Raw genomic sequence first — 22,116 nt, 5'->3', positions numbered from 1 at the left:
CTTTGAGTATCTGTTGACTGTTGCCTACTACAGTCCCCCCTAGGGAAGACTGTATCCATGTTTGAAGTTTGGAAGGGAACATCAGGACAATTTGCACATGTGCAGATGTAAGCAAAGCATGTTTCTCAAACAGACATGCATCATCTTCAGAATCGGTTTTTGAAATAGCTTGAAGCGACTTTGGGGAGATGTACAGCCTGCCTTGCCCAGCTAGAAACAATAACGATCAGATCTTCAAATAATCCGAGAGTTCGTCTGTTGTACAGCACAGCACTTTTATTAAGAACATAGATCAGGCCGAGAATCCACCGAGCCCGCTGTCCTGTCTAACCCTATCCAGTACCATATGTTTCAGGAGGAAGGTCCTATGATGAGAGGGTATTTTTCTTTTTATATCCCCCTCCCCCCCAAAAGATGTATATTGAGCAGGGCTGCCTACAATGATGCCCAGGACTCTTAAAATTTAGAACACAGCAATAGCATGAAATGGTTCAAATTTTTTCCCTTCAGTGTTGACTTGCATTTGTCAACACTGAACATAACCTGCCATTGTGCTGCCCATTCACTTTGTTAGGTCCCTCCGCAACTTTTCACTCTTCTGTAGTCTTTATTCACCTACATAACTGTCATCTGCTGGTTTTGCCAATTCACTGTTCACTATTTTTCCCAGCGCATTGATAAATATATTAACCACCACTGACTCTAGTATGGAACCATGCTACACCTCCTCTCTATTAACCTTTGCCTAGAGTGAAAATTGACCATTTATCTCTACTTTTTGTTTCCTGTCACTTAGTTTCTAAACTACGATAGCACTGGACTTCTCACCCCATAACTGTATTTCAACTCACCTTGCTTTTAATCAAGATTTTTACTTCACCAGACTCTACAATGTAAAAGCTGTCTGCTTTATCACCCTATAAAGAGAAAAGGTAAGAATAAATTTGCCATCTTATTTTAAGATACAGAAATTATATTCAAATGTTCACACTATTCAGGGCTTAGTGCTAAATTGTGCACAAGTTGAAAATTTGCTGCAGTGACTAATACAGGAAGTGGCCTATATTGGGCTAAAGCAGTAGCTCAAAAGAGGGGTGAGGAGTCTGAGGAGAGTCTACCTGCTGACATCCAAAAGGCTAACATACCAATATAAACAAGGAAGGTTTTAAAAATGCTTGTGAAATAGAAGGGAAAAAATTGATAGGAAGTTGAACTGGTAAACAGTCGTCAAGGAATGCACATGTAATATTAAGAAAACAAAAACAAAGCAACAAAATGATAACTAGAGGAGTCAAAAGCAATAAGAAAGGGTTTTAGAAGTACGTTCAGTAAAAGAGAAAGGTGAGGAATATACAGAATCTCTGCAACATCAGAAAGGAGAGCAAGTATGAGAAAATAGCAAAAGAGCCAGCACTGCAAGGAGCTGCTTCTGCTCAACTTGTAGTGAAAACCTTGTGCAGGAAGCAGTTCAGTGATTTGAGATGGCAAATGGAGAGGCCAACAACAAAAGGGCAAACAAAGACGGGGGGAAATCTGGCAAAACTACTGCAGATCCTGATGAAATACATCATATAGTTTTTAATAAAACTAACCAAGGAATGCCTGGAACCTCTGAAAACAAGTTTCAGTGAGTCACTGGAGAGAGACTAGCTGTCTGGAAAATACCAAACATGGTAGCAACTATTCCTTTATGGTCAATAGGAGGAAAGAACCAGAAAATTACCAGCTAATTAACCTGACACATTCTGGGCAAAACAGCTGAGACTAATAGGAGTCCAATACATCAGCTTTTGTGGGAAAGGTGTCTAAAAACCAGTAAGAGATATTGTTTTGATAAAACTAAGCTATGCCAACAAATCAAATGGCCTTCTATAGGATTAATGGTATATCTGACAATGAGTGGACGGAGCATACTGGGATGTCAATAAGGCGTTCAATATAGAGCCAAAAATATAATATTAAAGAAACAAAGTCATTCATTCAAGGGAAAAAAAAGATACAAATTGGTGGACAGCTACCTGAAGAGCAAACAAGTCCAACAAAGATATTATAGGGTGGCTTCAGGTAATCAGCTAAATATGACCTTGAAGTGCAAAATGGCTGGGGAAGATGGGTGTGTACACCCACAAATGCACCAGAACTACCACCCTTGGAAATACAGTGTGTTCACCTTGGGGCTCACAGGATGACCCCCATTATCTGTCTAGCTTTACTTTGATCCCATATATATATATATATATATATATATATATGCAAGTACAGAGACAAGTGTTTTGTAGACAGGGCAGGAGCTTCGTCTAACAAGAACATTGGCCAGCACTTCCCATTATAAGATTGCATTTTCAGTTGCTTATAACTTTGCAAAAGAAACCATTTGGGCTGAAATTTTCCATGCCAGGCCTCTGCTGCAGGAGGGTTTTTTGGGAAAATTTCAGCCAAAATGGTTCAGCTGTATCCAAAAATGAGCCTAGGGAAAAATATGTTTTGCCCATGTTAAAAAATTCATGCAGCCTTTTCTTTGAGAAGCTCTAGCACTTCAAAAAGTGCTTTGGACCAGGACGTTGAAATTTGTTAGGGGACTGCCCTTTGTGTCAGGGATGTGCCTTTTGCCTTCCCTATGAAAATCTGCACAAATTTGGCCCAGCTGCAAGTCTCTGAAATATCATAGTTCATACTGCTCAGTAGAGGCTTGATATAGCTTAATCCCTCTGCACCGGGCATGCTCCAGCCTCGGGCTGAGCAGGACTTTCCTTGAACTTGCAGCTCTGGCTGCCGCAGGCTGGCCTGGGTACCAGAACTGAGAGAAGGGGAGAGCCTGTCCATCCTGTATTCTCAGTAACCACTCCCCTTGCTGACACCCAGGCAGCATGGAAGAGGAAGCTACCTGAGTCAAATGCAGAGGACAAGAGCTGGGGAAAGTGGCCGGGACATAGGGTGCCCAGACAGCAAGTGTGAAAAATCGGGACAGGGGTGACGGGGTAATAAGAGCCTATATAAGAAAAAGCCCCAAATATCGGGACTGTCCCTATAAAATTGGGACAGCTGGTCACCCTACCGGGACAGCCTGGGCAAGGAGGCTGGGACTAGGAGCCAGGTGGTAGACTGGGGATGGACTGGGCATTAGTGGGATGAGGGCAAGGAGACAGATCTGATGAGGAACCGGGTGTGAGCACACTGGAGTTGGATGAGGAGCATGAGAGTGAAACTGGGAGTAGGAGTCAGTGAGGAAGGGAAACACAGGCAGAGAGACCCAACTAGAGGTTGCGGGGAGACAGACAGTTCAGATGAGGAGCTGGGAGGTGAGAAGGGAAGACTGGGAGTGTGATGGGGAGTCAGAAGAGGGAAGACTATGACTTGTTGGGCCAGGAAACTGGGATGAAAAACCTGAGTGGAGACTGGAATTGGTTAGGTGAGGAGAATGGGACGTGGATGAGGAGCCTGGATGGGGAAGAAATACAACTGGGACGAATTGGTGAGGACAGAGAAGAAGGGGTCAAGGTTTGGGGGCAATGGGCAGAAGACCATATGACTGCTAGAGCTTGGAATGGAGCCCAAGATTCCTGAGTCTCACCATTCCTCTGCTGCTTGCAAATATCTGTGAAACCCAGTGGCAAAGCATCCCATCCCCCTCTAGTGCTGGTCCACACAGAGGATGGCAACCTACCACAGATATCAGTTACTCTGTCAACTCAAGTGGCAGAGGTCTGTGCAATGGATCTAGAGGTTCTAACCCTGCTGATGAACCATGTGGGTGTCAATGTGACACCACATAATGGAACTTTTTTTTTCTAGTTTGCTATTTAAAGAAACTAGGAAACTGCACACAAAATTTATGTGAAAAGAACATTAAGGTTGCAAAGTCAAGCACTCGGATGTTAGTGCAACCTTAACTCAGCCCGTTTGAGTGCATACTTTATGATACAGTCTTTGATTACATGATCACATACTGTGTTTTCCACAGGACACTGCCTCATTCAATATACAGGACTGATCTGTTCTGTGGATGAATCCGAGTTGTGTGTGGTGAAGGAGGCTGCTGTCTGTAGGACCTCTGCCTCATTTGTTGCAGGAGTGTAGTGAATGAAGCAGGGGACTGCAGGAAGAGAAAGGAGGGTCTCATATTTAAGGCAGCTGAATGCTGTCCTGAAGAACTGCATTCTATCCCTGGTTCTGTTCCTCTATGATGCTAGTTTCATATGTGGTCACTAATTGTGTGTTCTTGATTTTCTGAGTTTGTCTGGCTTGAGACCCCTGGACTCTGATTTGCAGAAACTTGGAGCACTCACAGGTGCAACTGAAGTCACTTAGAAATGTGCTTTGAACATATGAAGCATTATACAATGTTAAGTGTTGTGAGAAATCAAGTCCTACATGTCTCAGACTGGGCAACCAAAATTAGTGAACATATGTGAGTTGTACAGACTCTCTTTATTCTGGCATTTCCTACATTAGCGTGCTTGACTTTGCAAACTTAATGTTTTTCCATTGTTTATGTTCTTACTCTTCTCTTTAGTTTGTGTGTAATACATATATGGGAAATATACGGATATGAAACACAGATAGAAGGTACCTAAGTGGCCAAGGAAAGAGGATAGAGAGAATCAGAGGAGACATGAACACAGCTTATAAATACATTACAAAGAACGTAAGTGAGAAGGGAACTGAACCCTAAAAAATGGCAGGAGAGAGAGCCACAGCCCAGTGCCAAGGCAATACATGTTTCCAAGACTGTGGGAAAAGTTATGATGGTATGGCTCCTCTGCCATGTCTGAGGAGGACACCTCTCCTAGCAGCTGCAGGGCAAGTCCCAAAACCCACTGTCTATCATGCTGACCAATGTCTCATTGTTCACTTGTACTCCCGTCCGTCTATATCCATCTGTTGTTTCTAGTCTTTGCTTGTAAGTTCTGGGGGCAGGGACTATCTTTTTGTTTTGTGTTTTACAGCGCCTGGCATGATGGGGTCCTGGTCTATGATGCTAAGATAATGCAAATACAACAACAGAGTATAAGCAGGCCAAGCAATCCAGGAGGCCACAGGGATTCTTTCTGTCATCTGGTCTTAGCACCCTTAGTTGGCTGGTGTTGGTGGCCTGTGACATAGAGCAGTGCTATTCAAAGTGGTGGTCCGCGGACCGGCAGCCATCAGCTGCTCGTCTGCGCGCACATTGGGAAAAAAAAATTGCCGGTCCCCCACATCAGACAGCTTGAGAAGCACTGACAGAGGGTGTCAGAAGAGAGGAGCTGGTGGTCCCTCTAGACTTTATCTAGAACTCAGACACTGCAGAAGGTTAGGTGTCATTCAGACAGCCAAAATGTCAATCCAGCTATTTCATTTCACACAGTTTTGCAAGCTATTAAGGCATTAAAAGATCTGTGCACCACATCTATGTTGGAAAAAAACATTTCTACCTTAAAAGAAACAAGCTGAGTGGGAAATGCAAGGATTTCAACTAGGAACTAGATAATGCTAACAACTTTCAAATGCTTTAAAGATAATGTTACTCTTAGCTGAATGACCAAATTAATGGAAAATGATTTTTTAAATGTAAAATTATTTGGTAAGAGAGTGTGCATGGCACTGACATGACTCCTAGCATACAAGACTTTTCCAGGCACTAAATCTGATCCACTGCTGAAGGTGTACAAAATACATCATATCCCAGCTGCCCACATAAATTCAGATCACTAATCCCCTGGGCAATATCTAAGGAGTGTTTTATATACTTTTCCTGAGTTCTGTTACTTGTGGAGATTAAAAGTGCTGCATAATTGGATCAATTACTGCATGTGATCCCAAACCTGACATCTCAGTGTGGGCTTTTTGCCTTTGACTCTCCATTTGCCCAGAGCTCACTCTTCTCAGGCCCTCAAGCAGGAGGGTTTTATCTTGCAAAACAGAGTGGATTTTTGGATGGAATTAATTGGCTTTGTTTAGTTATTAACAGGCTAGGCCGTTCATTTATTCAAAATTATCTGTCACTCAAAATAATTAAAATTAATGTATGCTGAAGACATTATCAATGATTCTTGGTCAGATTTTTACTAGTTAGACTCAATTCAATTAGATAATTTCCTGATGACCTAATTCAAGTGTTATACAAATCACTGCTGTTGAATTGTTTTAGATTTTGATAGGAACAAGATCTAAAATTTGTCAGAGATCATTTTACTATTTATCCGCTCTTGTTTCATCAGGCTACACTGTGCATTTAAAAGGCTCGTTGTGATTGTCTAAGACGTCTGCTGTTTTCAGGAAGATGAGGACCTTCATGGAACCCTGTATCAATAGGGATCTTTCCTTAGTGTTTTTTCTTAATCACCCAAATAAGAGTCATTAATTGTATTGTACTTCCTGTATAACTTGAAAAAAGGCTTTTTAAAAATATTCACAAGCAGGAAGTAAATTAGAGTAAGAAAAATGGATAATAGAACAAATTCCTAGGGGAACTAGGTACCATCCCAACCCTGAAAATAATAAAAAAACCAACAACCTTAAATAAGATGTTAGTAGGAATAATGGCGTGAATAAGGTCAAACTGGACAACCAAACTGGTATCTATGATTCCATGTAGTATAAAGAAAGAGGGGGGAATTCGAAGTCCAAATACCTGAGAAATGATGCGCTCCCCATCTCGATACACCTTCTCCCCTATTACATCAACTATCTTCATTCGCTCTGAAACCTGGAACAGAGAGAAAATTTCCATTCAGCGTACAACTGCCATGAGGAATTAGGACCTGAAACCATGTGAAGCTTTTCCTATTTTTGTGTACTATATTAAAAAGAATGCTTGCTATGCTCTTTGAGATCAGCATGCCATACAATTTACAGTGAGCATCTGGGAGTTTCTGATTTTTCTAGTGTCATAGATAGGGAACCATATTCAACAGTGGATTAAATGAAGATTGACTATTGACTTTAGTGGCGTTTACTCATTTATTCCAGAGCTGAATTTGACCCTATGTACTTATGACTAAGTAAGGGGAAAAAGTCAAATGTGTTAACTTGACTGCAGTTTAAAGGTCTGTTGTTTTAATGATGGTAAATTAGAAATTAAAAATTAGAAAGCGGTTGTACGAAATATGTATGCCTGAGTCTTCATGTACAGGGAAGAGATGATAGTTTAAAGAGATTAATCTTCCATTAAAGCTCACATTTCCTCTTGTCCACTTAGCCTCTCAAGAGAGAATTTGATGGGTCCAGAGTAGCGGCAAAAACAGTTCAGAAAGGAATAATTCTACAGCAAAGATGATACATCAATAATGGATTTAAATCTTACTCAACTAATCTTGAGCATGTGTACCTCAAATGTAATGAAATGAGTTATTCTACATATAATATAAACACAGTTCGTCATGCAATAAGCCACCAGAAATGCTAATGAGGTATTTTTGTATTTTCCTAAATATTTATGAGACACTTTAGTGCTCAGGAAGGTCACAGTGATGGAGCTGGTTTAACCCAGGTACAGAGGGAGCAGGGGCTGTGGATGCTTCCTCCCATAGCTTTGCCAATACACCTCTGTCCTGACCTGTACCACCATGTTTTTTCCAGCCCTTGAGCAGAGATTGCCAGTCACAACTAACCATAATACTTTGCTTTTCTCTAGCACCTTTCATCAAAGGATCTGAAAGTGCTTTACAAACATTAATTAAGCCTTAGAGAACATCCGTGAAAGGTATGCCTGTGATGGGGAAACTGAAGCAAAGAGACATTAAGTCACTATCTAAAGTAACAACACATCAGTACCCATAATCTGGAAGAGAACCCTGACCCCTTAACTCCCATTCCTTGCTTTGAACAATGTTGTTTCCCGAATGTATGGTGATTTTGAAGAAGGGTACATATGGTATTTAAGATGAAATCAGCAACCTTTCATTCCACTTGTGACTGAAGGAAGGATGTGAACAAATTTTTTGCATAATTGCTGTAAAAGAAATTAAGTTGTTCTACTAATGTGGTGTTACTGTAACTTCTATTTCAAATTGTGCTCTAGCAAGGATCCAACAAGAATCCTATCTAATTGAAAAGCATCAATAATAGCAGACTCTCTAAAGCAAATGCTAACAAAACAGCTTTACCTCCAGCGATTTAAGAAGGGGCACAGACTCAATAAATAATTCAAATGTCTTCCTCTTCTTCGCATTGTTTTTCAATATAATTCTTCTGAACGTCACTCGATCCTGTAAGAGAAAGGATAGAAAAATGGATTATTTCTTTTGGACAAAATGGCAAGTGTTTAAGAGATATGCAGACTGATGCTTTCTCTCCAGAAAGCAGGAATGCTGCAAATGCTAGTTTATAAACAGTGTGTTTAAAAAGTCTATTAAAATTGTGCTGTATTAATCAAATAATGGGCATTGCTGATGGCTGCTGTAAAAAGGACCTACTGTAATAGAAATCAGAAGTTAGGAATTGTTGAAAACTGATAAGGGAAGCAAAGGGACACAAGGTGAAATCTATAGCCAGCAGAGTTAAGGACAAGAAGGAGACTTTTTAAAATATATTAGGAACAAAAAGAATCCTGACTATGATATTGGTCCATTGCTAGATTTAAATAGTAGAATTGTTAATAATGCAGAAAAGCATAAGTGTTCAATAAATGTTTCTGTTCTGTATTTGGGGGAAAAACACAGAGGATATAGTTTCATCATATGGTGACAGCACTCTCCACTCCACTAGTATCTTTGGAGAATGTTAAACAGAAGCTGTTAAAATTAGACCTTTTAAATCAGCACGTCCAGATAACTTCCATCCAAGTGTTTCAAAAGAGCTGGCTGGACAATTAATGCTGATTTTCTGTAAGTCCTGGAGCACTGGGGAAGTTCCAGAAGACTGGAAGAAAGCTAATGGTGTAACAATTTATAAAAAGGGTAAATGGGATGACCTGGGTAATTATAGGCCTGCGAGCCTGTCACCGATCCCGGGAAAGATAGTGGAGAGGCTGATATGGGACTCAATTAATAAAGTATTAAAGGAGGGTAGTAATTAATGCAAAACAACATAGGTTTACGGAAAACAGATCTTGTCAAACTAACCTGGTTTTTTTAATGAGATTACAAGTTTGGCAGATAAAGGTAATAGTGCTGTTGTGACATACTTAGACTTCTGTGTGGCACTGGACTTGATTCTGCACAACATTTTGATTAAAAAACCAGAATATTAAAATTAACATGACATATTAAATGGATTAAAAACTGGATAACTGATCGGTCTCAAAATGTAACTGTAAACAGGAAATTGTCATTAAGCATGTGTTTCCAGTGGGGTCCTGAAGGGACCAGTTTTGGCCCTATACTATTTAACATTTTTATCAATGACATGGAAGAAAATATAAAATCATAACTGATTAATTTTGCAGAGGACACAAACATTGGGGAAGTGGTAAATAATGATGAGGACAGATCACCAATTCAGCACCATCTGGATTGCTTGATAAACTGCTCACAAGCAAACAATATGTGTGTTTTAATATGGGTAAATGTATACATCTAGGAACAAAGAATGTAGGTCACACTTACAGAAGAGGGACTCTATCCTGCGAGGTTGGGGGGGTCATGGTGGATACTCATGGTGGAACATGAGCTCCCAAAGTGACACTGTGGCCAAAACAACATAAGCAGTCCTGGGATGCATAAAGAAGGGAATGTCAAATAGGAGTTGAGAGGTTATTTTACCTCTCTTTTTGGCATTAGTGTGACTGGTAATGGAATACCATGTCCAGTTCTGGTGCCCACAATTCAAGAAGAAAGTTGATGAATTGGATAGGGTTCAGAGAACAGCCACAAGAATGATTCAAGGGTTAGAACACATACCTTATAGTGGTAGACTCTAAGAACTCCATCTATTTAACTTAACAAAGAGAAGGTTATGGGGTGACTTGATCAATGTGGCCACTAGGTAGCAGCATTTGACCAAATGAGATTAAGCTCGCCCAATATCTGCAAGGGTTGTTCACCTCATATTTTTGTACCCACAATATCAGAAATATTTAGCTTTCTTGAGAACTTCTCAGCAGGCTAAGGGAAGAATAGTACAAACATGTAGGGACAAAATCAGAAAAGCTAAGGCACAAAATGAGTTCCACCTAGCAAGGGCCACAAAAGACAATAAAAGATGTTTTTAAAACATTAGGAAAATATGATGGAATTATTAGGTTTTCTACTTGGTGGGGAAGCAGAGCTAATAAATGATCACATCAAGAAAGCTCAGGTGTTTAATGCCTATTTTGCTTCACTCTTCACTTAAAAGGTTAATGGTGACCAGGTACTCAACACAATTATAACAACAAGGGGGAAGGAACACAAACCAAGATAGGGACAGAACAGGTTAAAGACTATTTACATAAGTTAGATGTATTTAAGATGGCAGGACCTGATTAAATTCATCCTAGGATATCTAAGGAACTACTGAAGCAATCTCGGAACTGTTAGGGAGTAGCTTTGAGAACTTTCATGGAGGATGGGGTGTGGCCCAGAGAACTAGAGAAAGGAAAACACAGCACCTATCTTTAAGAAGGGGGACAAAGAGAACCCAAGGAGCATAGACCAATCAGCCTAACTTTGATACCTGGAAAGATACTGGAACAAATAATTAAGCAGTCAATTTGTAATCACCTAAAGCATGAAAGGGTTATAAGGAATAACCAACATGAATGTGTCACAAACAAATCATGCCAAACCAACCTAATTTCCTTCTTGGATAGGGTTACTGGCCTAGCCGGGGACACAGCAGCAATGATATACATTGATTTTACTAAGTGTTTTGACACAGTCCTGCATGATATTCTAATAAGCAAACGAGGGAAATTTGGTCTCGATGAAATTACTATAAAATGGGTGCATAACTGGTTGAAAACTCATACTCCTGTAAGAGTAGTTATAAATGGCTTACTGTTGAAGTGAGAAGGCATATCTTGTGAAGTCCCACTGGGGTCTGATACTATTCAATATTTTCATTAATGACTTGGATAATGGAGTGGAGAGTACAATTATAACATTTGGGACTTTGGAGAACAGGGTTAGAATTCAAAAAGATCTTGAAAATTAGAGAATTGGTCTGAAATCAACAAGATGAAATTCCGTAAAGACAAGTGCAAAGCACTACACTTAGGAAGAAAGAACACAACTACAAAATGGAGAATAATGGACTAGGTGCTACTACTGCTGAAGAGGCTCTGGGGGTCATAGTGGATCACAAACTGAATGAATCAATGTGATGCAGTTGTGAAAAAGGCTGATCTCATTCTTGGGTATATTAACAGGAGTGTCATATATAAGTTATGGGAGATAGTTATCCCACTCTACTCAGCACTGGTGAGACCGCAGCTGGATGAGTAAATACTGTGTCCAGTTGTAGGTGCCACACTTTAGAAAAGATGTGGATAAATTTGAAACAGCCCAGAAAAGAGCAACAAAAATAATAAAAGGTTTAGAAAACCTGGCCTATGAGGCATGGTTAAAAAACTGGATGTGTTTAGTCTGGAGAAAAGACGACAAAGGGGGGACCTGATGACTATCTTAAAATATGTTAAGAGCTGTTACAAAGAGGACAGTGCTCATTTGGTCCTTCATACCTACTGAAGGTTGGACAAGAAGTAATGGGGATTATGACCCCATGCCCCATAACAGTCACAGAGATATGCTTATGATATGAATATGGCACAACTAAGATATGTTTTATGCAAGAGGGGTCATGTGAGGTGTCATTGGAAGGGTTACCATTTACTGAATGTGATTATCCAATCTGTATGCATGTTTTGTTTCTGCATCTGAAGTTAAAAATATTGACTATGTAATAATTACAACAGCAGGACAGTGGGGTGGGAGGAGGTATTGTTTCATATTCTCTGTGTATATATAGAGTCTGCTGCAGTTTCCACGGTATGCATCTGATGAAGTGAGCTGTAGCTCACGAAAGCTCATGCTCAAATAAATTCGTTAGTCTCTAAGGTGCCACAAGTACTCCTTTTCTTTCTGCGAATACAGACTAACACGGCTGTTACTCTGAAACCTGTCAATTACAACTGTTTTCTCACCTGGGGAATGCCCACCAGACAGTAGGCAAACAGCCAAGATGAGCCATTAGGAAGGACAATAGGACTTTGAAGATTCTAATCTCCCTCCTTCCTGAGAAGTTTCCTGGGATGCTGCTTTAACGCTGTAGGGTCAGGTGATCAGGTCACCTGGTACTGGACATCATTTTGGACTCATGGTATTTTTCTATTGGAAGGGGGTGGGGGTCAAACTAGGAGACAGGATTCCGGCCATATGTAAATCCTATTTAAGGCTGGGGAGTGAGTTAATCCTGGCTCTTCTCCACTGCCTCCCCGCCCAAGAAGGAAGACTGCTGAAAACACCAGAAGAAACAAAGGAACTAAACTGGGAGCAGGGGCTGAGCCCAGGCGAGAAAGGTCAGCCTGTGAAACAAATACCTGGAGATTCAAGCTGCAAGCAGTGCAGTTTACCTTCAAGAAACTCTGCAACTTGCATAAACCACCACTTAGGGTGGGAATTGGCTATTAACAACCATTTAATTTAGTGTAATAAGCTTAGTTTGCATGTTTTGTTTTATTTGCTCAGTGATCTGCTTTGTTCTGTTTGCTATCCCTTATAATCACTTAAAATCTACCTTTTGTAGCTGTTGAACTTATTTTTTGTTTATTCTAAAACCCAGTTTGTGCAATTCATAATGGGGGGGAGAGCTGTGCATATCTTCCTCCACATTGAGGGAGGGAGCGAATTTCACAAGCTTACACTGTATAGATCTCTATACAGCACAAGACAATATAATTTTGGGTTTACACTCCAGAGAGTGTGTGTACCTCTGTGCTAGGCAATTCCCCGAGCTGAGTCTTCCCACACAGAGCTGACTGCAGACTCTGTGCGATTCTGCAGCTGGGTGTGTCCCTAACTGTGTTTGCGCAGCAGGACAGAGTGAGGGAGCCCAGGCTGGTGGAATGGGCAGGCTCAGTGGGACCCCAATACATCAGGTGGCACCCCAGAAGAGGGTCCAACCCATCACAGGGTTAATTTACAGCAAGGGAGATTTAGGCTGGATATTGGGAAAATCCTTCTAACTATAAGGGTAGTTAAACTCTGGAATATGTTGTGGAATCCCCGTCATTGGAGATTTTTTGAGCAAGTTAGACAAACACCTGTCATGGATGGTCTAGGTTTACTTGGTTCTGCCCCTGTGCAGGGGGCTGGACTTGGTGGCTTCTCAAGGTAAGGAGGGCCAGAGGGCCTAGGTGAGCATTTTAGAGAAAGAGCCAGATCTTAGAGCGGTTATGGTGGAAACAGTAGTAAGATCTGGGCACAGCTTAGAGCAGGAGTTCTCAATCTTTTTCTTGCTGAGCGCCCCCCAAACATGCTATAAAAACTCCACAGCCGACTTATGCTGCAGTAACTGGTTTTCTGCATATAAAAGCCAGGGCTGGCATTAGGGGGTAGCAAGCAGGGCAATTACCTAGACCCTGTGAAACTACATTGCTCAGGGCCCTGGACTTCAGCCCCATGTGGTGGGGCTTCAGCTTTCTGCCCTGGGCCCCAGTGAGTCTAATGCTGGCCTGCTTGGCGGCCCCCCTGAAACCTGCTCACAGCCCCACAGGGGGGTCCTAGACTCCTGGTTGAAAACCACTGGCTTAGATATTGGTGTAGACAGATGGCCGAGTCATGGGCGACACTCAATCTGTGGCCCTGAGTGACAGAAAGGATGGTGTTGTTAGCAGTGAGAGAAGGGGAGCAGCGGGGGAAGACAAAAAGTTCAGTCTTGGGCAAAGGAGAGAGCGAATGGGGTCACTGGAGGAGAAGAGCAAGTGAGAAACACCTAATGAAAAGCAAGAGGAAAACACAGTTTTGGGGGGCAAGGGGAAAATGAAGTCACAGCAAATATTGCTCATCTTTTCTTTGTAATAGTTGGTTACATCCTGTGTGGAGAGGCAGAAGACACAGGAGCAAAGCAAGATTTCAGGAAGGCATCAGAGGTTGGGAATGAGTGTGGGAATGTGGGTTTGAGAGTCAGTGAGGGAGGAGAAGGGCTTCTGTTTGACCAGGAGGAAGGCAGAATTGAAAGAGGGGAGTGTGCATGTTAATGAGTCTCTCTCCAGAAGCATTCAGTGGCACAGGAGCAAGATAAATCAGATGTTGGGAGTAAGTACTCTTCACTGCCTTGCAAGAGACCTAGATTTGATTACTGATCTTAGTCTTGCTGAGATGGGCTTGCAGAGCTGTGGAGGTAGTTAAAACCTCCTAAGTGGAAGAGAGAGCGAGTCATTCCTGTGGTTTACTGAGTAGCTGAGAGCTGAAGTGAGGTGCTTGAGACAGTGCTACTTCAGAGTGACGAAGGTATGGTAAAGAGAAAAGCAGAGAGCAGGCAAAGGGATCGTGGGAAAATAACCATAATTATGGCCAGGCAAATCAACTTCATTTCAGCTTAAAGGTAACTGTCACCTTATTCACTTTTTCTAATGAGCTCCATGTGCAGGTGGTTCATTTTATATTATTTAGCCTGTTTTGTTATAGAAATTAATTAGACCCCAACATTACTCCCAGGTTAGCTTATCAGAATCTTTCCTTTATGAACTACAAACAAAAAGAGAAGTCAATCTCAGTGTGCACTGAGATTGCACAAACATGCTGGTGCGTAATAGCTTATCAATCATATAATCAAGGTCATAATGCACAGTCAACCTTTACTGATAGTTGCTGAGGAGCCATGTGTACTATACGACAAACTTCAAAGGCTTCTGTGGTATTACAGTCATTTTCTGACGTGAACTATAGCAGATGAGTAACACCGAGCACTTTGAAAGTAGACCTTACACAAATACTGTAAAGAAAAGGACCATATAGGAAGCTCCAATTTCTAGAAGTCACATTTAGCAAGCTAACCCAGAAACAAAAGCAGCAATATTGTCTATCAGCCCAAAAGGTGGGAACAACTCTCAAAGCTGTGCTCATCCTGGGACCTCTTCCACAGCAATGTGGGGCAGAGACCAGGAACAACATGAAAGCTACAGTTTGTCCTTGGGAAGGTGAACAAATCTTTTGGTGTCTCTTCCTACCTCAAAGTGAGCGCTTCAGATTACTTGACGGGCTAACAAGAAAGAGAACTACAACTGTTCCCCAGAGAGAGAGGAAGATGCTGGGGAGTTAACATTCTTGCCTCCCAAGTCCTAAATGGGCAGGGCTGTTCTCCTACTATAAAATACATGCATTCGTTACCTTCTCTTTATCCCTCTGCAGTATGAAAAAACAGACTAACTAGCAAAAGCTTTACATTGCAGCGCCTGTGAAGTGACCAAATGACCCTCACTAATAGATCTGGAATTATGATTTATTGACAGATTGTTTTAGGGAAGTGGTAAAAAGCATTTGCACAATGAACTCTGGGTTGAAATAATAAATCATGATAAAATAGCTATTTGCATACAGACACGCACTGGGAAAAAGTAACTGATGATTGATGGGGTGTATTAATTAGTGTTTAACACTTGATGCAGCTTAGAGTAATTTTCCACACTTACGAGTCCCCAAAGGGCTCCTTCTGTTGTGGCAACAATGGTAGCAGCTCTAGGAGTGTTGTACATCAAGGCCAGTTCCCCAAAACTGCCGTGATTGTCATAACGGCCGACACAACGAGGCTGGCTCTCTCTTGTTACAAAAATATCATACAATCCCCTGAAAAAATAGAAAAAATACTGTTCATTAGACCAAATTACAGCACTGCTAATAAAATACTGCTTTCAACAGTTGGCTCAAATATAAATTATGCAGATGTTTTCCCAGTACAAGAATTAGTTTTCCTATCTCGGATCTGTGTACCAAGAGCACATGCTCTGCCCAGTTTGCCATTATCTGATTGTAAGCTATTTCTATGTAAGATGCCTTCAAAGCACCTCTCCCTTCACACTTCATTTTAACACCTGGAAGCTTCCCTCTGTCCATCCTGATCAGGGCTCCCTGCTTTCTTCTGAATTTATTACTTGGGCTTTCTGACTTTGCTATGCCTAGCAGATGTCATTGGGTTTAGGAGCTTTTTTAGTTAGACTAACTGCTGCTGGTTCTGACGTTTGAGGTGCCTGGCTCTTTAAAAGACATTTTGTCAAACTATATGTTGGAGTGGGGGAAAGAAGGGAGATGAACATCTGAGTATGAATGTGTCTTCTTCGGTTAAGTTAAGAAGATACACCAAGAGGGCTTTTGCTGCATTGGACAGGGACTCCAAGTACTAGGGCAGTCCAAATGAGTTTCTCTGGTTATTCCATTTACAATAAGTGAATCACAGGAACGTAGAGCTAGAGAAGTCACAGTTTTTGGGGGTGTAATCCAGACCAGTGAGGGATTTACCCTGTAACCTTGAGTGGCTCACAATGACTTGCTACTATAGTTCCCAGCCTGGGACACTCACAGCAACAAATATGCAGGTCACACCCTGAATGCCTGTGCACTATGCAACCAGCCCTGGTTCAGCAACTTTGACCCCAACAGCCTTTCTACAGACCCCCAGCCCCACTCTGACTTCCACCAGCCTTGATTACAACTAGCAAAGTGACCCCAACACACTGCCCATCCTGAATATTCCCCAAACCCTGTGCTCTGTAATCACCAGCCTTTTCCTGGACAGTTCAGAGAAATAATAAGATTTATTTGTTCCTTTAAAGAGACAAAAGCATATTACAGCTTATTAACTTAACTGGGGTATATAAACTCTTCCCTGCAAACTCAACACTTAGTTTATAGTAAAAATAAAACACATTTATTAACAATAGGACAAAGTTATGTGCTGCTAAGTAAAAGGAATAAAGTTAGAAACTGCTACAGGCAAATAAAAGTGAAAATGCATCTAAAAGTCTAAAACTTTATCTAGGAAAGTGCAGGCTTTGTTCAAGATGGTTTCTGTTACCAGTCTCTCGAGCCATGGCTGACTTTCCCTCAGTCAGAACCTTCCACAGAAGTACAAGATGCTGGTTTGCCTTGTTTTCCTAGGTGAAAGATCTTTGCCTTTGCAGGTTTCTCACCTATAGTCAGTTTCCAGAGACTTCAACCCCTCCTGGGTTGAAGGACCCATCTTTCACAGCTGCAAGAGCTCTAGCCTCTTGTGTCTGTCTAGTGATGGATAACTTAGGAATGTTCTCTGCCCTCCCTCTCTCAAAGTTCATATACCTTGCTGTTCCTCTCTTCCTGTGGCCTTCTCATTCCCCATCTGATTTCTATGTAAATGGGGATTCTTGTTTTGGTCACACCTTGCTTAATTTCTTTGGAGACAGGGAGATAGCTAGAACATTCCCTCCTGTCTGGGAGGGACCTGTTTCTCCCTTTGTTTAGGTCACAGACTGTAAAGTATAATATTAAGGAGCATTCATAATTCTCTATGTAGTGTTAATAATTACAATTCACAACTGTACTGATCATCAGGGTGTCACAGGCTTTCATAAAAGACCTTGCTCAACACACTTATCATACAGTAATATTGTATGCAATCAGTAGATTCAATTGCTGATCACTTGAGGTTTAGCCTTCACCCCATCTTTACAGACCAGCAAAAATTTGTAATGTATTGTTTGAAAAGTAAAACACAGCCAAGCTTCTTTCTCCTCCTAGGTATAGATGCCATACTGTCTCCTCCCCCAGTTGTTCGCTTGCTAGTTTAGTTTAACTAATATGTAAACAGACCCTCATTCTCTCTGCCTGATGACCAGACTGGTCAGAGAAGCAAACATTTCTTTGTCTAGGGCAGACTATTTACCAATTTCCCCTGACATGCCTGATTTAAACACATTTTAGTCATAATTCTAGCATATATCCATAATGTTTAATACACACCACATACATATACTATGCAAGAATATTAATTGAGTTGGGGTACACTGGTCAGGCCAGCTGAAACTCATTACAATACCCAGGAGTCCCCTACCCTCTGGTTCTGAGATGCTCTTAGGGTCACACCTGCCCCCTTACAACACTGCAGGAGGGTTAGCCACTGGCTGACCCAGAGGCAGACGGTTAGAGCCCTCTTTCCTGGACAAGGCATCTGCCACCGCATTTTCCTTCCTTGTGAAAGAAACCTGTTTTCTCACCTTTGTCTGTTTACCGTCTCCAGGACATAATATTAGAGTATCCAGATTTTCACATACAGAGTTATTACAAACATTTCAGTGACATTAATGACCAGTGTGTTATTAGATTTCAAACGATATACAACATGCCACCTTTTAAAGAAATATCATGACACAGTGTGTATGCCAGGCCTGACAAGAGTTTCTGACAGAGTGGTGAACGTCAAATGGGCCTCTGATACAGAGGTCATCTACTCCATCCCGCTGTGCTGAAGCGGGACCAAGTATACCTAGAGTCCCATATGCATTAGCAGCCACTGCACTGCAACCAAGCCAACCAATTGTCAGGGATGGTCGATGACAGTACCTCTGAACATACCTACCTTCATGAAAAGACAAAGATTCCCTACATTTTAATGTTATAAGGGAAGTGTCTGAGAAGGAACTATGCATCTGAGGAATACCCGAATAGTCATTCCTTGGAACAGACATTGGTCAAGGAGAATTTATGAAAGATGTAATCTCTAGAGGAAAAACAGCCAATGAATCTGTTTACGGAAGAGAACCCCAGAAAAACCACCACATCAAGTTTTTAAATAGACTTAATGTTGGGTGCAAAGCTATAATCTTCACCAACAAACTGGAGAGAATGTTATTGACCTCCCATAGGGTGTCAACTGCCACCTAGAAATAAGAGAATTGTCAGCTATAGCAGCAAGTGGAACTCTTCAGTAAATAAGTTTAGGAACAAACAGAGTCCACTAAATTAAGTCCTAGCTGGCAGCATCAGTCAAGCAGCAGTTAGGAGTGATGACTGCATACCCTGCTATTGGATATGAGTTGTCTTTGAACTCTCCGGTTTCTAAAACAAGCACTGGATGCAGCTCTGTGCCAACAACACTTGCAAATAGCTCCACCATACTGATTCCTGCACAGATACCTCAACTTGGAAACTATAGTGTATCAGGTGTGGGAAAGCTTTGCAACAAACCCACAAGCCGGCATTCCTGCCTCGAAGCCTTTCAGACCAAAAAGATTAAAATTTAGTTTGCTGGGTCAATTTCCACTATGTCAGAGTCAGGCTTGTGAACATTTCAGGAGATACCTCAAAGCAATCCAAGAGTTACCAGTCTCAGTTGAGGCCTCAGCTGAGACACTCTCCTTTCATCCAGAAAGCTAAGGCTGAAGCCAGAAGAACACGGAAACAGCCTAATATGTCTACAAAGGACTTTGACCCTTGAAACCATATTACTTAATTATATATGGAATACAGACAAGAGAAAACAATTTCAGTATGCTAACAGAAGGCCACTCTAGCAGTGAACAGTGAACTACCAATGCCACATGCAGTTAAGAGAGAAACTACAAACAACAAGCCTATTAAGGGAAGCATAAGACCATCAACAGAAGATAGGCGTAAGGACTCCAAAACGAAACAATGCACCAATATTGGCAGGAGCAATAGTCAGATGAGTGATACAGTCAGTGCAAGGACTATACCTAATCCAGCTAGGAACACGGGCAAGGTCAGACAAACAACAAATGTTTGTACACTAATGCAAGGAGCCTGGGCAATAAAATGGAGGAGCTAGAACTGCCAGGACACGACATGAAACTCGATATTATAAGGATAGCAGAAATCAGATGAATAGCGGCTCCACAGCAGAAGAGGACGTAGGCTAAAACCCACTTAAGTTTCTGGGTAGACACTGGTGTTCACTTAGCTCTGTCTGCAATAGATACAAATAGTCTCTGAGAGGCTCTAAAAGATTTAATTCTGTCCAAATAATATGCTAATGCTCTCCTAACATCCAAGGTATCCTCTCTAGTCTGATGGGGTAACTGCCAGATGAATAGCCTGACTGATATGGAAGTTGAAGATGACTTTGGGTAGGAACCCGGGTGTGGTTGGAGGGATACTTTATCCTTGAAGAAGATAACATAAAAGCCAGGATTAGCCATCAAAGCACCTAACTCACCAAGTCTTCAAGCATAGTTAACTGCACCACTAGAAAAGATGGTTACTCACCTTTGTAACTGTTGTTCTTCGAGATATGTTGCTCATATCCATTCCAATTAGGTGTGTGCGCACCGTGTGCATGATTGTCCGAGAATTTTTAGCCTAGCAACACCCGGTGGGTCGGCTGTGGAGCCCCCGGGAGTGGTGCCTTCATTGCGCTGGATATATACCCCAGCCGACCCAGCACCCCCTCAGTTCCTTCTTGCCAGCTACTCCAACAGAGGGGAAGGAGGGCGGGTTTGGAATGGATGCGAGGAACACATCTCGAAGAATAACAGTTACAAAGGTGAGTAACCATCTTTTTTCTTTGAGTGCTTGCTCATATCGATTCCAAATAGGTGACTTCCAAGCCTTACCTAGGCAGTGGGGTCGGAGTGAGATACTGCGGAGTGCAGAACCACTGAACCAAATGCAGCATCGCCCCTGGACTGCTGAATTATCGCGTAGTGAGCGACAAAGGTATGTACCGATGACCAAGTGCCAGCTCTACAGATCTTCTGTATTGGAACCTGGGCCAGGAAAGTGGCCGATGAGGCTTGAGCCCTTGTGGAGTGAGCGGTGGGATGCGTGGTCGGGACACTTGCCAAGTCATAGCAAGCACGGATACAGGCCGTGATCCAGGAAGAGATGTGCTGTGAGGAGACCGAGAGGCCTTTCATCCGATTGGCCATGGCAACGAAGAGCTGGGTCGTTTTTCTCAATGGCTTTGTGCGCTCAATATAGAAGGAGAGAGCTGTACGAACATCGAGGGAGTGCAGCTGTTGCTCCCATAGAGTAGTGTGTGGTTTCGGGTAGAAAATCGGAAGGAAGAGGTCCTGATTGACGTGAAAGGCTGACACTACCTTAGGAAGGAAGGCAGGGTGAGGTCGCAGCTGTACCTTGTCTTTATGGAACACCATACACAGTGGTTCTGACATGAGGGTTCTGAGCTCGGATACGTCTCGCAGAGGTGATAGCCACAAGGACAGCTGTCTTCCAGGAGAGGTACAGGAGCGAGCAGGTGGCCATCGGCTCGAACGAGGCCCCCATAAGCCTGGAGAGGACCAAGTTAAGGTCCCATGCAGGAACCAGTTGTCGCACCTGCGGGTATAGACGGTCCAGTCCCTTAAGGAATCTGCCGACCTTAGGGTTGGAGAAGACCGAGCAACCATGTTCCCCTGGGTGGAAAGCAGAAATGGCTGCCAGGTGCACTCTGATAGATGATACAGCCAAACCTTGTTGTTTTAAGGACAGGAAGTAATCCAGGATGAAAGGCACCGCTGTCTGCACGGTGGGCGTGCCGTTCTGAGCGCACCAGCAGGAAAACCGTTTCCATTTGGCCAAATATATGGCTCAGGTGGAGGGTTTCCTGCTGCCTAGCGGTACCTGCTGCACCAAGTGTGAGCAGAGCAGCTCTGACCGAGTTAGCCATGCAGCATCCATACCATGAGGTGGCGTGATTGCAGGTCAGGGTGACAGAGGCATCCGTGGTCTTGTGAGATCAGGTTCAGCCACAGCAGAAGCGTGACTGGAGCGTCTACCGATAACTCCAGGAGCATTGTATACCAGTGCTGCCTGGGCCACGCCGGGGTGACCAGAATCAGATGTGCTCTGTCCCTGCGTAACTTGAGCAGGACCTTGTGGACTAGCAGGAATGGAGGGAAGGCGTAGAACAGCTGGTCTTTCCACAGAAGTATCATAGAATCATAGAATATCAGGGTTGGAAGGGACCCCTGAAGGTCATCTAGTCCAACCCCCTGCTCGAAGCAGGACCAATTCCCAGTTAAATCATCCCAGCCAGGGCTTTGTCAAGCCTGACCTTAACTTCCAAGGAAGGAGATTCCACCACCTCCCTAGGCAACGCATTCCAGTGTTTCACCACCCTCTTAGTGAAAAAGTTTTTCCTAATATCCAATCTAAACCTCCCCCACTGCAACTTGAGGCCATTACTCCTCGTTCTGTCATCTGCTACCATTGAGAACAGTCTAGAGCCATCCTCTTTGGAACCCCCTTTCAGGTAGTTGAAAGCAGCTATCAAATCCCCCCTCATTCTTCT

The 22,116-nt window shown here is 42.5% G+C and overlaps 1 protein-coding gene and 1 long non-coding RNA gene across 3 annotated transcripts in view; one reads left to right on the top strand and one right to left on the bottom strand.

The window, feature by feature from the left end:
* Positions 1 to 8,133, top strand: part of LOC144267359 (uncharacterized) — a 31,351-nt gene extending 23,218 nt beyond the window's left edge. Inside the window, exons 4-5 of one of the 2 annotated variants that reach the window (XR_013346603.1) lie at positions 797 to 932; positions 7,613 to 8,133. This is a non-coding gene — a long non-coding RNA (uncharacterized LOC144267359). Of the gene's footprint in view, positions 1 to 796; positions 933 to 6,197; positions 7,573 to 7,612 lie in introns of those variants that run through there. The other variant, XR_013346602.1, reaches the window with a different exon arrangement.
* PRKAR2A (protein kinase cAMP-dependent type II regulatory subunit alpha) overlaps positions 1 to 22,116 on the bottom strand; it is a 150,955-nt gene that overhangs the window by 5,269 nt on the left and 123,570 nt on the right. The window contains exons 6-9 of the mRNA XM_077821266.1: positions 15,530 to 15,683; positions 8,085 to 8,186; positions 6,611 to 6,685; positions 852 to 917 (exon numbers count right to left, since the gene is read on the bottom strand). Of these exons, the coding sequence (XP_077677392.1) occupies positions 852 to 917; positions 6,611 to 6,685; positions 8,085 to 8,186; positions 15,530 to 15,683 (397 nt within the window). The remainder of the gene's footprint in view (positions 1 to 851; positions 918 to 6,610; positions 6,686 to 8,084; positions 8,187 to 15,529; positions 15,684 to 22,116) is intronic.

The sequence above is a fragment of the Eretmochelys imbricata genome, chromosome 7 (assembly GCF_965152235.1).
Source record: "Eretmochelys imbricata isolate rEreImb1 chromosome 7, rEreImb1.hap1, whole genome shotgun sequence".
In the NCBI taxonomy this organism is placed as follows: Eukaryota; Metazoa; Chordata; order Testudines; family Cheloniidae; genus Eretmochelys; species Eretmochelys imbricata.
Note: the sequence above shows the minus strand (reverse complement) of the source record. Positions and strands in the feature narration are given on the sequence as shown.